General features: G+C 50.4%; 1 protein-coding gene across 3 annotated transcripts; it reads right to left on the minus strand.

The window, feature by feature from the left end:
* Positions 1-678: 678 nt before the first annotated feature.
* Positions 679-12,399, minus strand: ANKRD54 (ankyrin repeat domain 54). 3 transcript variants are annotated; one of them, XM_036299460.1, is made up of 8 exons: positions 11,927-12,399; positions 10,683-10,730; positions 4,304-4,402; positions 3,197-3,268; positions 2,662-2,763; positions 2,462-2,586; positions 2,139-2,246; positions 679-1,783 (listed from the first exon to the last, which is right to left on the minus strand). In XM_036299460.1, exons 1-8 carry the CDS (start codon positions 12,249-12,251, stop codon positions 1,709-1,711), a joined length of 954 nt encoding a protein of 317 aa, XP_036155353.1. In that variant the 5' UTR covers positions 12,252-12,399; the 3' UTR covers positions 679-1,708. The 3 variants fall into 3 exon arrangements, with proteins under 3 accessions (XP_036155353.1, XP_036155352.1, XP_036155354.1); XM_036299459.1 differs by having other exon boundaries at positions 2,662-2,766; XM_036299461.1 differs by having other exon boundaries at positions 2,662-2,709; positions 11,927-12,396.
* Positions 12,400-15,468: the final 3,069 nt, after the last annotated feature.

Consider the following 15,468-nt stretch of genomic DNA (forward strand, 5'->3'; position numbering starts at 1 on the left):
CCACTCCCTTCACTGACCCGCTCCCCTCACTGACCGCTCCCTTCACTGACCCGCTCCCCTCACTGACCGCTCCCCTCACTGACCGGCTCCCCTCACTGACCGCTCCCCTCACTGACCGCAGCGCAGGCAGCCCCTCACTCACAGCAGCAGCATCTCACTGCATCATCTGCCCGCCCCCGCCCCCCCTTGAGGTCACAACACTTCCCCTTGAGGTCACAACACTTCCCCTCCTCAACCCGCCCGCCTGGTGGAGCTTCGGCTTCCCCCACAGGGGCCCGGAGGCAGCGGGGCTGGTGTCTCCTACCTACAGAGGCCCTTTTTCTTCAGGGTCTGGGAGCGGCTGGGTTCCAGTTTAATTCAGATCTGAGCAAGCTGGGATTTGGGGAGCAAGCTCCCCTCCTCTGAAAAGTAGCCAGAATCCCGATTTGGTGGGAGGGACAGTGGGGCAGAACTGGAGTGGACACGACTGATGACCCAGAACAAGTCTGCCCTCACGCTGTCATCAGACGGCTCCTGGGAGGGCTGGCCAGGCTGTGCCTTCCCTTGGTCCACGACAAGGGCATGTGCTCCTGTGGCGGGGGGTGGGGTGGGGGGGGCGTGGGGGGGTACCTCCTTCCCAGGGAGTTTTGAGCCTTTCCCAGTATATCAGTTTCCTGCAACAAATGACCACAGACTTAGTGGCTTAAAACAACACACATTTATTCTTACAGTTCGGTGGTCAGAATTCTAAAATAGTCTGACTGGGCGAGTCAAGTTGTCGGCAGGGCTGGTTCCTTCCGAGGGGAATCCATTTCCTTGCCTTTTCTAGCTCTGGAGGCCGCCGGCATCCCTTGGCTTGTGACCCCTTCCTGGTATGAACAGCTTCTTGCTCCATCACCGTACCCCTACCTGCTCTCTGGCCTGCTTCCTCTCATACGATCCCTGGGATCACAGCAGGCCCACCCGGACCATCAGGGTAACCGCCTTGTCCGAGGACCCTAACGTATGACATCTGCCAAGTCTTTTTGCCGTAAGAGGCACAGGTTCCTGGGATGAGAACACGGACACCTTGGGGGCCGCTACTCAGCCCCCTACAGCTAGGCTCCAGGCCCTCCTGGCCCTCATGACTGGGAGAAAAAGGGTTGGGCTTCTCTGCTCTGGTTAAGCAGGGCCCTTCCTAACCTTGTATTTCTAGGGTCTAGGCTTTCCCAACCCTCTCCTTCCACCCAGAGAAGCTCACGCAATGTGTCCTTGGAAGTCAGGTGCCAAGTGTCAATCTAATGCTGGTGAGAGGTGCAGGGCCATCCAAGAAGCTCTGTAGGCCCGAGGGCACCTGCCTGAAGCCACACCCTGCTGGCTGCAGCAAGCCCATGACTGGGAGGAAGAGACAGGGGCGGGTCTGGGGCCTGCCGAGGGTGCCAGGAAGACCACGGGGTGGGTGAGCCCTGCTAGGCCCGCGCCAGTCGGCCAGAGCTGAGCTGTGGCTGCAGTGCCGCGGGGGTCAGAGGAAGAAGCTGGGGCTGTGGTCCTGGCTCGGAGATGATGGAGACCATGGCTGGGAGAGGCTCTGGGTTGGTGAGAGCATCTCTGGCCCATAGCATCTGGGCTGAGGACGATGGCCTTGCAGACAAGTGCAGCTCCCAAGTCCCAGGCGCCAGGCTTTTCTTTGTGACGAGAGCAGGTGGGCAGGGTGGGCAGGGGCAGGGTGGGAGGCAGGGAGCCCCTCTTGCTACCTCTTCTCCATGCTCTGCATCTGCAAGCTGAGGGAGGTGAAGCTGGCCAGGAGGTCGGTCACCTCATCCACCTGCGGGACAAAAGGGCGGCTCTGTCATGAGATTCCAAGACCAGCCTCAGTGCCAGGCCCCCAGGCCTCCTTCCCAACACCACAGGCCAGGGCAGGCATTGTCTCTCCTCCCAAGGCTTGTGGTGGCTTCACTGTGACTGTGGACAGCTGCCCAAGGGTCAGTCCTCGACATCAGGTGGCCTCAGACCCAGAGAGAAGGGCCACCAGCAGCTTCAAAGGAAGTGGGCAGAGGCTTGAGGTCCCAGGGGCTGCAGCCCACAGCCACGGCCTCTTCTGCGATGAGGGTCTGGCTGCTCAGGATGGACGGCCCCTGTGGCTCCTGCCAGACCCGGCCTGGCCCTGCGGCCACGCTCACCTGCTCTCTGGTGCTCGTCATCTGGAGGCGGGTGCACAGGTCGTCCAGCCGCTCCCGCTGCTCGTGCCGCCCCAGGCGCTCCAGGTACTCCCTCAGCATCTGGATGATCTGAAACGAGAGGGCGGGCTGGGCTGTGGGGTCCCAGCTCGGAGGCACAGAGAGGTCTGACGCTGCAGCCAAGAGGCCCAGTGGAGCCGGTACCAACCGCGGTCAGAGTGAAGTGACCCGGGAGCTGTGGCGCTGGAGGCGGGGTGTCTGTGGTGAGGGCAGCACCTGTCCGCTGCTGGCTGGGTGCCATGGCGCAGCATGAGAGGGGCACTCACCTGCTTCACCTCCAGCCGCACGGCTTCCAGGCACTGGGAGTGGCCTTCCTGCAGGATGCTCAGCTTCGACTTGGCCAGGTGCAGGGGCGTGCGGCCAGCTCGGTCCAGGGCATCGACCCGGGCCCCTGTGGGAGCAGGCAGAGGTGAGCACACTGGGGGAGAGGGTGCGAGAGGAGGGAGAAGGGGAAGGTGCCACATACCTCCTCGTAGCAGCGTGGTGATGACAGGGACGTGGTTGGTGCAGGCCGCTGAGGAAGAACAGGGGCTTGAGTGCAGGACCAGCAGGGCCTGGCCCTGTGTGCCTGCTGGAGGGAGCAGGACTGTCTCCGAGTTGCCTGTGCCAGGTCATGCCTCCTGGAAGGCATCACCAAAGCAGCAACTCGGTGGGACTCGGCAATCAAGTCTGGCTCCCTCCCTGTGCCATGAGGACAGAGGCTTGGAGCTGGTACTGGCCCATTAGCCGTGAGTGAATCAGCCACAGGGCAGGAACCAGCTGCAGGTCTCACCGCCCCGAGCAGAGCTGCTGCTGAGCCATTTAGGTGCCTAAACCAGCTAAGCTCAGGGCACAGCCAGCTAGTGACTGACAGGGCAGTCCGTGGCACAGTCACTGGGAGCTAAGGCTCTTCCTAGATGCTAGGAGATCCCGCCGGGAGCCTGCAGGACGCCAGGCTCTTCATCAAAGGAGCCTGTCTGAGCCACAGAGAAGGGTGTCTTGGCAGCTCTTCAGGCACTTACCCAGGTGCAGTGGCGTGTTCCCCAGCCCATCTCGCTGGTTGGGATCGGCCCCATGGTCCAGGAGCAGCTGCACTGGAAATGGGAAAACCCAAGAGGAGCTGTCAGAGGCTCCTATGGACTGGACCCTAACCCCCAGCCCTAGCCTAGCTGCAGAGGCTCAAAGTGTGGATATGGAAACCAAACATGGTCCCTTATGTTGTTTCATTCATTCTCTCACTCACAGAGTTCATGTGCAGGACGCTGAGGGCCAGGAACTAAGCACTCCGGGAGGGCCTCCTGCCCTATGCAGTGTTACAGGACTAAGATTTTTTTTTGGGGGGGGGGGATTTTTTCTTTATTGAATTTATTGGGGTGACATTGGTTAATAGAATTATACAGGCTTCATGAGTACAATTCTCTAATACATCATCTGTAGATGGTATTGTGTGTTCTCCACCACAAGGCAATCTTCAATCATCATTTATCACCCCTTTACCCTCCCCCCCCCCAACCCCTTTCCCTCTTGTAATCACCATACTTCTGTCTATGTGTGGCTTCTTTATATCCTTAGTTGTAGGACTTCTGTTCATCTAGATTCTGGGTGGTTCTGAATGATGGTTGTTCTGTAGTTTACCTGTATTTTTGATGTGGTTGTGTGCGGATGTGAGACCGCATTTACCTACGTTGTCATCTTGACCGGAAGCCATGCTTTCAATTTTTATTTCCCTAGTGATTAATAATGTTCAATATATTTTTTGTTTTTTGATGATTTATTTATCCTTTGTGATGTGCCTGCTCAAATCTTAATCCAGGTGGTGATGACACCAGTGTAGACATATAGGAAGTTCGGTTTATACGTTACACCACACCCCAAAGAGACTCCCCAATAAAAGGGCCGTCCCGCTGCAGGTCTTGGCACTGAGTAGGTGTGGCCTGACATCTTGAAGCACTGGCCCCAACCTCGGAGGCAATCCTAGTCTTTTCCCAGGTGAACCCCTTCCCCAGTCTCAGTGCCAGATCCACGGCTCAGGGGGAGGAGCGGGCACCACCCCGGCTGTGCAGACGGGTCTTCCCCAGCTCCTCCGGAGAGATGCTATTTCCGCTCACTCCTCTCCCTCTAGGACTCACCAATCTGGTCATTGCCATTGCAGGAGGCGAAGTGGAGAGCCGTGCGGCCCTTGTCATCCGCTGCACAGGGATCTGCACCATCTTCCAGCAGCTGCTGCACTGGGACCACCAAGACAAAGGGAGGTGGGGGTGGGGGGGAGTGACCGTGTTAGCTAAGCTGCAGTCCCAGGGGATGGAGGGATGCTCAGGGGCCTTCCAGGCAAGGCACTGATCATGCATGGGAGAGCCTGTCCCTCCTGGGTGCGTGCCCCACAGGGACTACCATCAAGGACTTGTTCCCCTGAGGGCACAACGGATGGCCAGACTCTGGGTGCTGACTCTGGGTGCTCAAACTACTTGTCTAGGGAGAGGACATCGTAGAAGGAATTCCAGAGCCACAGAAATGCCCAGTCCCAGGCCACTACCTGAATTTAGAGGCACACCTACTCCAGCTGGACACGACTGCCCCAGCTGTTTGAGGCTTGCTTTGCTCCCAGGAGGCAGCCCTTTAGAGCGGACAGAGCAGAGGTTCTGGAGCCACACAGACTAAATCCCAGGCTAAGCGAAGCTAAAGAGAAAGGAAGACACTGCCGATAGCATGGGCAGTGAAAGAGCTGGGCTGGGAGCGAGAAGACCCAGATCTGGGCTCTAATTTACCACCAAATGGGAGTGATCTCTGCCCTGCCACACTCCAGAGCTGCTGTGATGAGAATAATGGATGTGACATTCCTTCTTCGAAAAGCATGGAGCCATTTTAAAATGTGAGGCATTAGCTATTACATGTCCAACTAAAATGTAGAAATTGCTGCCAGACGTGATTTTAGGGCAAGCAACATTTTCGTCTGCCTCTGCAAACCTCTCAAGGACTTGAGTCCTTCCAGACAAAGCCCAGAGATCTCCTCCTCCATGAATCCTCCTGTCTCCTCAAGCTGAGTTAGCCAGTCCCTGTCCTGCTGCTCAGTGCCCTGTCCATCCTGCTGCTCTAATATTAACCTGCTGTTTAGAGCAATCGCTACTGTACACTGAGCCCCAGCCTGGTGTCAGGTGTCTGACTGCTAGGCCCCTGGGTCCCCAGCAAGGTCTCCCGTCCATTTGACAGACCAGGAGGCTCCAGCACAGGGGACACAGGTTCAGGCCACGCTGGGATGTAAACCCAGGCTTCTCTGGCTCCAGAACTAACTCCTCCCCAGCTGAATACCTAACTCTGTTTTTTTGGGGAGTTTTATCTTAGAAATGGTATTGCTTTAATATTCTTCTGCTCCAACTACGTTGTAGGGGTTTTGTTTTATCTGAATACCTTAACATTACTTACCTGTTCAATGAATGTTGCTGGCTGAGTGGATAAATGAATGAAGGAAAAGGTTGGGAGAGTGGAGGAGAAATAAGAGCTTCAGGCTATCTTAGTGTTCATCAGTGCAATCACCAAAAGACAGCCAGTATCACAGAGACAGAAAGCTAAAGTATCCAGTCTATTTTGTGATTTGTGCAGTTATAGTCTTCGGAAAGCATTTTAGCAACATCTATCAGTAGTCATCAAAACAGGCATACTCTTTGATGTAATAATCCCATACCTGGGAAATTAGAAATGAAATACCAACGTGCAAATATATGACGAAATCACACTTTTTTTGCCCTCCTTTCTTTTGTTAATCCTCAACCAAGGATTTTTTAAAAATATTTTTTTATTGATTTCAGAGAGGAAAGGAGAGGGAGAGAGACTGAAACAACAATGAGAGAGAATCATTGATCGGCTGCCTCCTGCATGCCCCCTACTGGGGATTGAGCCTGCAACCAGGGCATGTGCCCTGACCAGGAATGGAACCATGACCTCCTGGTTCTTAGGGCCACACTCAACCACTGAGCTATGCCTGGCCAGACCGAGGATATTTTTCCACTGATTTTTAGAAAGAGTGAAAGGGAGGGGGAGAGAGAGAGAAACATCGATATGAGAGCGACATATCGATCGGTTCCTCCTGCACGTGCCCCAACATGGGCTGGGGATCAAGCTTGCAACCGAGGTACATGCCCTTGACCTGAATTGAATGTGGGACCCTTCAGTCTGCAGGCTGACACTCTATCCCTGAGACAAACTGGTTAAGGTGTTTTTGCCCCTTTAAAGGCATAGTGTGCATCCATTAAATATTGTGATTATGACTGGGGAATGGAATTATAAAATGTTTTTTTGCTCTGTATAAGCTTTAGAAGTATCACTTAGTCATACATTCATTTTATAAATAGGAATAAATGATGCTTCCATTTTGAAAAACAAATGGTTACAAGGACTATGGAAAATGTTTATGATATACAAAAATTGTGTGGGCTACGAAATTGTGTATACAGCACAGTGTGCAAGCCCATGAAGAAAATTCCTCTGTGTAGGAAGAACCGGAAGGATAGTCACCAAAACATGAATAGAGATTAGTTCCTCTCCTAACATTATGGATGTTTTGCTTGTATAGTTCTCTAATTTCCAAAACATTTTAAGTGCATATATTATTTCCATATTTAAAATATTTTAGAAGGGAGAACCAAGATGGCGGCATAGGTTAACACCGGAGTTTGCTGCTTTGAACAACTACTTCAAAAGTGAAACCAAAAAACGGAAGGGACATCACCCAGAACCACAGGAACGCTGGCTGAGTGGAAGTCCTACAACTAGGAGGAAAGAGAAACGCATACGAACACTCAGAGGAGGCACAGTGCTGAAGTCAAATTCTGAGGTGCGGAGTGCGCGGAGCGGGCTGGCAGCGGAGGGCGCGGTTGGCGTTTTCAATCGGGAGGGAGTCGCAGACTCTGAGCTCCAGATACGGGCGAGTCTTTAGGGACCCAGACTCAAACGGGAGAAGCGGGACTGTCTGGCTTCGGTCAGAGCGAGTGCAGCTTTCTCTCTGAGCTTTGCAGCGGGTGCTGGGACTCAGAGAGGCAGAGCCCCTGGGGACAGGACTGAGAGCCGCCATAACTGCTCTCTCCGGCCCACCCTGTTGATCCTGTGCGACCCGCCCCGCCCAAGCCCTGCACACAGGCATTTGCCGGATAGCCTCAGGCAAAGGCTAGATTAGCCCCTCCCTAGAGGACAGAAGTTCTCTCACTGCTGACACAGCTGATTCTCATAGCCACTTGGCCTGGAGGTAAAACCCTCCCTGGTACTAGCTACAACAATCAAGGTTTAACTATAAGACTGCGCACAAAGACCACTAGGGGGTGCACCAAGGAAGCATAACAAAATGCGGAGACAAAGAAACAGGACAAAATTGTCAATGGAAGATATAGAGTTCAGAACCACACTTTTAAGGTCTCTCAAGAACTGTTTAGAAGCCGCCGATAAACTTAATGAGATCTACAAGAAAACTAATGAGACCCTCGATCTTATATTGGGGAACCAACTAGAAATTAAGCATACACGGACTGAAATAACGAATATTATACAGACTCCCGACAGCAGACCAGAGGAGCGCAAGAATCAGGTCAATGATTTGAAATGCGAGGAAGCAAAAAACACCCAACCGGAAAAGCAAAATGAAAAAAGAATCCAAAAATGCGAGGATAGTGTAAGGAGCCTCTGGGACAGCTTCAAGCGTACCAACATCAGAATTATAGGGGTGCCGGAAGATGAGAGAGAGCAAGATATTGAAAACCTATTTGAAGAAATAATGACAGAAAACTTCCCCCACCTGGTGAAAGAAATGGACTTACAGGTCCAAGAAGCACGGAGAACCCCAAACAAAAGGAATCCAAAGAGGACCACACCAAGACACATCATAATTAAAATGCCAAGAGCAAAAGATAAAGAGAGAATCTTAAAAACAGCAAGAGAAAGAAACTCAGTTACCTACAAGGGAATACCCATACGACTGTCAGCGGATTTCTCAACAGAAACTTTGCAGGCCAGAAGGGAATGGCAAGAAATATTCAAAGTGATGAATACCAAGAACCTACAACCAAGATTACTTTATCCAGCAAAGCTATCATTCAGAATTGAAGGTCAGATAAAGAGCTTCACAGATAAGGAAAAGCTAAAGGAGTTCATCACCACCAAACCAGGATTATATGAAATGCTGAAAGGTATCCTTTAAGAAGAGGAAGAGGAAGAGGAAGAAAAAGGTAAAGATACAAATTATGAACAACAAATATGCATCTATCAACAAGTGAATCTAAGAATCAAGTGAATAAATAATCTGATGAGCAGAATGAACTGTTGATTATAATAGAATCAGGGACATAGAAAGGGAATGGACTGACTATTCCTGGGGGGGAAAGGGGTGTGGGAGATGCGGGAAGAGACTGGACAAAAATCGTGCACCTATGGATGAGGACAGTGGGTGGGGAGTGAGGGCGGAGGGTGGGGCGGGAACTGGGAGGAGGGGAGTTATGGGGGGGAAAAAAAAAGAGGAACAAATGTAATAATCTGAACAATAAAGATTTATTGATAAAAAAATAAAAACAAACAAAAAAAAAAAAAAAATATTTTAAATGATTATGAACTCACAGAAAAGCACTTATGATTTAACAATAGCAAGGGATAAATGTTGTGCCCACTGTAATTGCTAAACTATACAAAAAAAACCCCCACAATAATAAATATGCAGAGAAAGAAAGAAAAATGCTAATCCCACAGCCAGTTTCGCCATCAGAGTCCTGCTAGAGCCTGGTAAACCTGAGAGCCATTTAGCTGTGAAGATGGGTGTGTCAGGGGCTCTGAATGGACAACTGCATCCTTCCTATCACAACAATAAAACCACCACGCGAACACCGGATTCAAGGTGAACCAGCCTTGGTGCGCTCTCCCTCCCAGGAGCACACCCTCCCCAGGCGCGTTTCCTTCACCCTTCTCTCTCCTGAGCTCCAAGGGCCCCTTCTGTTGCCTCTGTAACTCGTTTCCTGAGCCCATTTCTTCTACCGCTCACTTTTTCTACCTTTGTGACTTTCTAAATAAGCTTTCTCTTATAGTTTGAAAAAAAGATGAACTAGACTTTCTGTGGGAGGGAAGCGTAATTAAAATGTTGTCTGGTCACACACTAGAGAGATTAAAAAGAAAACTCTTGTCATTTTCCTTGAACAGCTATCCAGGTTGTTGCCCAAATATTCCAAAATATTCAAGTTTGTGGAAAAGAGACCAAAGTGAAGAGCGGTGAAAAGCGCCCCGTTTCCAGGCCTGCTCACCATGCCGTGCCAGGGACAGGGCACCATGTCCAGGCCGCAGTGCAGCACCGCGGCTCCCGAGGGCAACGGCCTCCTCTCCACGCCTGCTGGGCACGGGCTTTCCTGCCCTTGGCCCTTGATCTATGCTCACATTTCATCTGTTGGCCACAGTATCCCACCACCAAATCAGAACGATGTCCACACGAGGCAGGCAAGGATCCGCTCCCAAATATGCCACGCCCCAGTCCCCGGAATGTATGGATATGTTACTTTACACACCGAAAAGGGACTTTGCAGAGGTGATTAAGGTCAGGGACCTTGAGCTAGGAACATTATCCTGGATTATTCAGGCCCAATTTTATCCTGAGTCCTTGAAATCAGAGAACCTTTCCCTGCTGCGAGATCCATAGAGATGGCAGGGCGAGGACTCCGCCCGCTACTGCTGAATCCTGAAGCTGGAAAAGGCAGGGAAACAGACTCTCACCCAGAGCCCCCAGAAGGAAACACAGCCCTGCAGACACCCTGCTCTCAGCCCGTGAGACCTGTGTTGGACCCTGACCCACGGAACTGTATGATAACACATTTGTGTTGATTTATACACCACTATGTTTGCAGTAATTTGTTACAGCAGCCGGAGGAACGAAGGGATCACTTTCCCCTGATTCACAGAAAGAATTAAGGCAGCGGATAAAATTAACTTTTTTCCTCTAACTTGCCCTTGAACCTTCGATATTGCTACTGCCCTATCAGCTGGTGAACTCTAGAGAGCAATGACAAGACAACCAGGGTGGTGTCCTGCTAGGAGCCCCTCCCATGCCTTCCAGATGTTCTGCCAAAAATCAAGTTTGAGAACCACTGACCCAACTACCACAAAGCCTCAGCGCGCAGTGGAAGGTGGTTGCTCTGTGCAGATGGTGGCTCTCCTGGCAGCTAAAACAGACTGTTCGTTCCCCAAAGTTCCTAACCTGCTGGGTGTCAGGGATACAAGAGCAGATGTGTCCCCACCATCAAGGAGCCCACAGGGCGGTAAAACACTAAGACATCAGGAAGTTCATGGTGACGGGGAGCAAGGGAAGAGTGAGCACCTACGCAGACACATCTTCTGCCAAATGACTGCAGCTTTACAATAACTACAGTGAGCAGGCTCCACAGGGTGAGCTGTCAGACTGAATGGAGTCAAGCACCGTCTCCCCAGGTGTTGGTTACCTGGGTTTTTCCTCCCTAACGTGCCCACAGAGCTGGATACGCTTTGCACACTCACCTGTTTCCACATCGTTGGCATTGGCCGAGTCCCTCAGCCTCTTCAGAGCTGTGAAGAGAGTAAGAGAGTATCAGTTAATATATATATTTACATATATATATATATAAAACAGCAGCCGCCACAATGCAGCAGAAAGTGCACAGCTTCCTAGTTACCCCACCACTCAGCTACCGGAGCACCTAAAGAGAAAGAGAGGTGCCAGGATACAAGAGACACCACCCCGGGAACAAGGAGAAACCTGGAATGCGGCACTACTAGTGCAAACGCCACATTCTGTAGCGCCTGCAGCAGCTGGGTGCCTTGGCAGGTTAGCTAACCCAGCTCAGGTCTATCGCTGGCAAAACAGGGCTGAGCTCCGTCCTGACCGCCACGAGTTGTTGCAAAGACAAAACGAGGTGTTTACATGGCAGCTCTCTGTGAACAGGTCACACAGATCATCGTATATTCTCCTTTAAAATAGGCCATTCCCAAAGGCCTTACCTAAATGTGGTCGTTTCTCCTACAATGACACTACCTCTATACTAGAGGCTAATTGAAAGCAACGCCTTTGTCGTCAGGAAAATGGTCACATAGGGGAGGCACATCAGAGCAGAAGTCTGAGCCTGGCCGACTGGCGTGGATACGTTCCTCGCGATGGGACTTGGAGGAAGGCGCTTTCTCTGAGCCAGTTTCCTCCATAGAATGGGCTCCGGATCCGGATCTCAGTGAGTTATTACCGTGAGGGTCAGAAATGCTCACAGTTTGGCACACACAAGGGCAGATTCACACCTATACATGCACTACCTTCCTCAGCGCTCCCCAGGATCTCTTAAAGCAAGCACTACTCATTTTACAGATGAGGGTCTATAGTTTGCTTAAGGCAGAACGAAGTGGAGGAGTCCATCGAGGTCTGTGCATTAAAACCAGCGGGTAGGACTCGGCTACAGGCGCTGGCCTCCCCGCTCCGACAGCAGAAGTCAAAGCATCCCGCGGCGCCCCAGGTTGTTATCTACTGGTAACCCCTGGAGTCGCGGAAGCTTCTATTCAGGAATTAAAGCCTGGGTGACTGGTTCTGGGCAGGAAGGCTTTTCTCCTTTCCATTCATGGTCCACAGCAGTTATACGTAATAATTATTCCTGCTGGAAGGAGACCCAGGGGTGGCACTCGGGGCTCTTAGGTCGGACGTCAGGGCGATGGGGATGGGGGTGGGGGGGTCGGGGCCGGCTCCCGGCGGGGGCCCCGCCCGCCTCCCGCGCGCCGCTCACCGTGCACCTCCTTGCCCAGGGGCCCGAGGCGGCGGTGGGGCCTGGCGGCGCGCCGCAGCCGGCCGGCGGGGATCTTCCGGAGCAGCTCGTCGCGGGGCTCCGAGTCCTGCTGCCACAGGACGTGGAGGTAGCGCAGCGGAGACTGGGCCCCGCCGGACGCCCGGCCCGGGAGGCCCGCGCCGCCGCCCAGCGCAGCCCCGAAGTCCGCGAAGGAGAAGAGGCCCTCGGGGCCCGTCAGCGGCTCCGGCGCCACCGCGCACTCGCCATCCGAGCTGGAGCGGCCCGAGCGCGGCTCCTCGTCCGCGGCCCCGGCGGCGGCTGCCATGGCAACAGCTCCGCTCGGGCCTGGCTGCCGGAGCCTCGTTCCGGACCGACCAACCGACCCACTTCCCTGGTCCCGAAGCCTCGCTGTCAGCGGGCGAGCGGATGGGCCCGACCTGCAACCACGGCAACCGAGCGGGTACGGGCTCGCGTCGCGAGCTGAGCGCTCCGAACCAATGAAAACCCTTCCAGCCTAAGCCCCTCCCTCCAGCAGTGTGACTGACGGACATAAAAGCCAATCATATTTTGGCAGTACCCAAGTTCTAGCCCTACGTCGCTACACGGGAGCCAATAAAATATATTTGAAACACTATTTTTTTCCATTTCCTCTGTCGCAGCACGGGAAAGGTAATGGGCAGATGCTTTAACCAATCACATTAAGATGATCTGCAGCCAATCACGAAGGAAAGTCAAGAAGCCAAACTTTAGGGAGAGGTAAATATGTATATCTTTTAAATCAATGAACATGAAAAAAAATAAATAAATAAAAGAACTTCCCACAACAGCACAGTGTAAGTAGGAAAACGAAGATATGTTAAAATGATGGCCTATCACCACGAACCAAGGAGTGATAGCTTCTAAATGCGATAGATTCCTTTATTCTGGATTCTCTCGGTAACCCCAGCGGTGATCACTGATCTACAAATAATTTTAATTCAACTTAGTTACACCGGAGCGACGCTTCAGTCCGAGAACCAGTCACTGAGCCAGGTAATTGTGTTAGGTTCTGCACACAGGGTCAGACTCCATTCCCGCTGACATACAGTCCTATGGGAGAAGTCAGAGCTGGAAATAGAAAAATATTCCGCAAACAGGTGATGAGTTTGGCAACAGTGCAACTGGGTGCACTGTTTAGTAAGAATTTTCACAACCCTATACCAGAGGAAAGAGTGAAGATAGGGGGTATATAAAATGGAGTCACTTTAACCAAGCTGCTAAAATTATTAACATTATGAAGGTTGAGGCGTGAGGAAAGACTATTCTTGTTCTAACTAGCCCGGTAACTTACTCTTTTAACTTTTCAGTTTTGTGTCAACTCCTGGACATCCATCTGGACATGCATCAGGCCTCCATATAACCCTCTGATTACCCCGTTCCCTAGGACTCATGTATCTAGACTTTCTGACATCTGACTAATAACTCTCTTGGACCAGTCATAGGGCTAAGAATGCAGGGCTGCTAATTATCAAGAATGTACTTTTTACTATAAGAACTTTTCTTTCTTCTCTGGAACACTTCTGGGGTTTTGCCTAGCTCTGTTTCCAGTGTGTATATTCTAGATGCTTGAATAAATCTTTATCTTCATTTCTAGCCAAAGCCTCCAGACTCTTTTCAAGTCTGTTCAACATACCCACAAACCTTTCTGTAAAGTGGACAAAGAGGACCATCCCTATTTTATAGGTGAGGAGCTGAAACCAGAGAGAAAAGGGAATTGTTCATCGACGTCCAGCTTTCTTGGGACTAGGGCTGTGTCCAGGCAAATGGTGCTCCTGGAACACCATTGTGAGGTTTAACACTGAACTATATAAACGAAAATGTTATTTGATCTCCTCTGGCCCATAACTGATAAGGACATGTGCCAACTCCACTTGTAGCTAGAAGAAAACAAAGGAAAGAAATAAACATTGAACATGTTCCACTTACCAAGTGCTTTATATATATTATATCATTTAGTTCTCCCTCCCAAGGACATTAGAAGGTAGGTATTATTATACCCATTTGCAAATCAGTAAATTGAGGTCCTCAGATGTATGAATTGTCCAAGGTACAAGGCTAGAATGTTGAAGAACTGAGATTTGAACCTTGAAAAGTCCTCTCCATCATACTACTTTTTTTAAAAAAAATGAAGAACCTGCTGGGAACTTGCTTAAACCAAAGACATCTGGGTATTTAAGCCTCATGCTTGCTGAATGTACCCTGAAATAACTATTATTTATCCCTCCTTTTTTTCCATGTAATAGCCTCCACAATAGTGTTCATCCCTTCCATCTCTCCTTGTAGAACCATGGTGCACAAGCTGCCTAAAGCACAATTCTCTTCATGTCTCTAGGATCTGCCTGCCCATTGCGTTCAGGTAGCATCCAAACCCTTTGTCCTAGCAGTCAAGACCATTGTCTTCCTCCTACACCATGAGGGTCTGGTCTTCAGGAAAGCAGATCTACTAATATGTTTGCATTGTCACAATCTTTTAATTTGAGCAGGACCCCTAAACATCTAGAGGTGGTTGCTACAGCTAATTTTCAAATCAACTTTGTTAAAGTATAAATCACATGGCCCAATCATCTATGTGTTTCAAGAACTACCTGTTATTTTGAATCAGAAGAATAGAATGTGGGTTGAATGTGGACTCAGTTAGCCTCAGCCTCAGGGTTTTAGACTGGAATTTGGCTCTATGAAGTTGTGTTCCCCCATAACTCCTGGCTCAGCAACTGGCACCAGCACATTGTAACTATTTTACTGAATGAATGAATGAATGAATGAATGAATGAGTAAAGATAGTCCAGCCCAGTGGTTAAGGCCATCAACTTTGGAGCTGTAAATATGTGGGACTATGGCGTTGAGCAAGTCATTTTTACTTGCTAAGCCTCAGTTTCCTCATCTGTAAAATGGAGGTAATAGTGGTACCTAAATCATGTGATTATCACAGGACTGAATGGTATGATGTGAGTAAAGCACCCAGTATTGAGCTTGGCACAAATTTAGTGCTCAAAACAGGGATACCTGTTGGTGTTATTATAAATAAGGGTAGGATGCATGCAAATTCTACACAACAGTGGGCATATCACACTGGCTTGAACTTGACCTAAGGCTAAAGCTTTCATACACAAGTCATTTAAATTTGGTCAATCGGCAAATAAAACCTGAAGCACTAGATGAGAGACAAAGAAACTACCTCTGTTTGCCTTGCGGGGAAAGCTTCTGCCTGGAAACCCAGGGACTTGGGGTTTTAAGTCCTGCCCAGCCCAAACTTACCTCATGATTTGGGAGTGTTTCCTTTCTTTGGGCCTTAATCTTCCCATAAGAAGGTTTTGTTCTAGGTCAGATAATGACACTGGGTCAGGCCAGATTCATCAGGTTGGTTTTCTTTTCATTTCCATCATCCTGTTGGCCTTTACAGTATCTTAGAGCAATTTGAACTGGTTGCCAACATATAAAAATTGAGAGCTTTCACATAAAATTTTCTATTTCCAGATTCTCTTAAAAATGGGAAAGTATGGCAA

The sequence above is a fragment of the Myotis myotis genome, unplaced genomic scaffold, assembly GCF_014108235.1.
Source record: "Myotis myotis isolate mMyoMyo1 unplaced genomic scaffold, mMyoMyo1.p scaffold_m19_p_3, whole genome shotgun sequence".
Classification (NCBI taxonomy): domain Eukaryota; kingdom Metazoa; phylum Chordata; class Mammalia; order Chiroptera; family Vespertilionidae; genus Myotis; species Myotis myotis.

What these genes read in the sequence shown, in the direction of transcription:
- ANKRD54 (XM_036299459.1), bottom strand. Translation starts at nt 12,251, where the DNA reads ATGGCAGCCGCCGCCGGGGCCGCGGACGAGGAGCCGCGCTCGGGCCGC. An exon ending in CCTGGGCAAGGAGGTGCACG is followed by an intron (nt 10,731 to 11,926) that starts GTGAGCGGCGCG and finishes CTCTCTTCACAG; the next exon opens with CTCTGAAGAGGCTGAGGGAC. An exon ending in TGCGGCTGGAGGTGAAGCAG is followed by an intron (nt 2,247 to 2,461) that starts GTGAGTGCCCCT and finishes CTCTCGTTTCAG; the next exon opens with ATCATCCAGATGCTGAGGGA.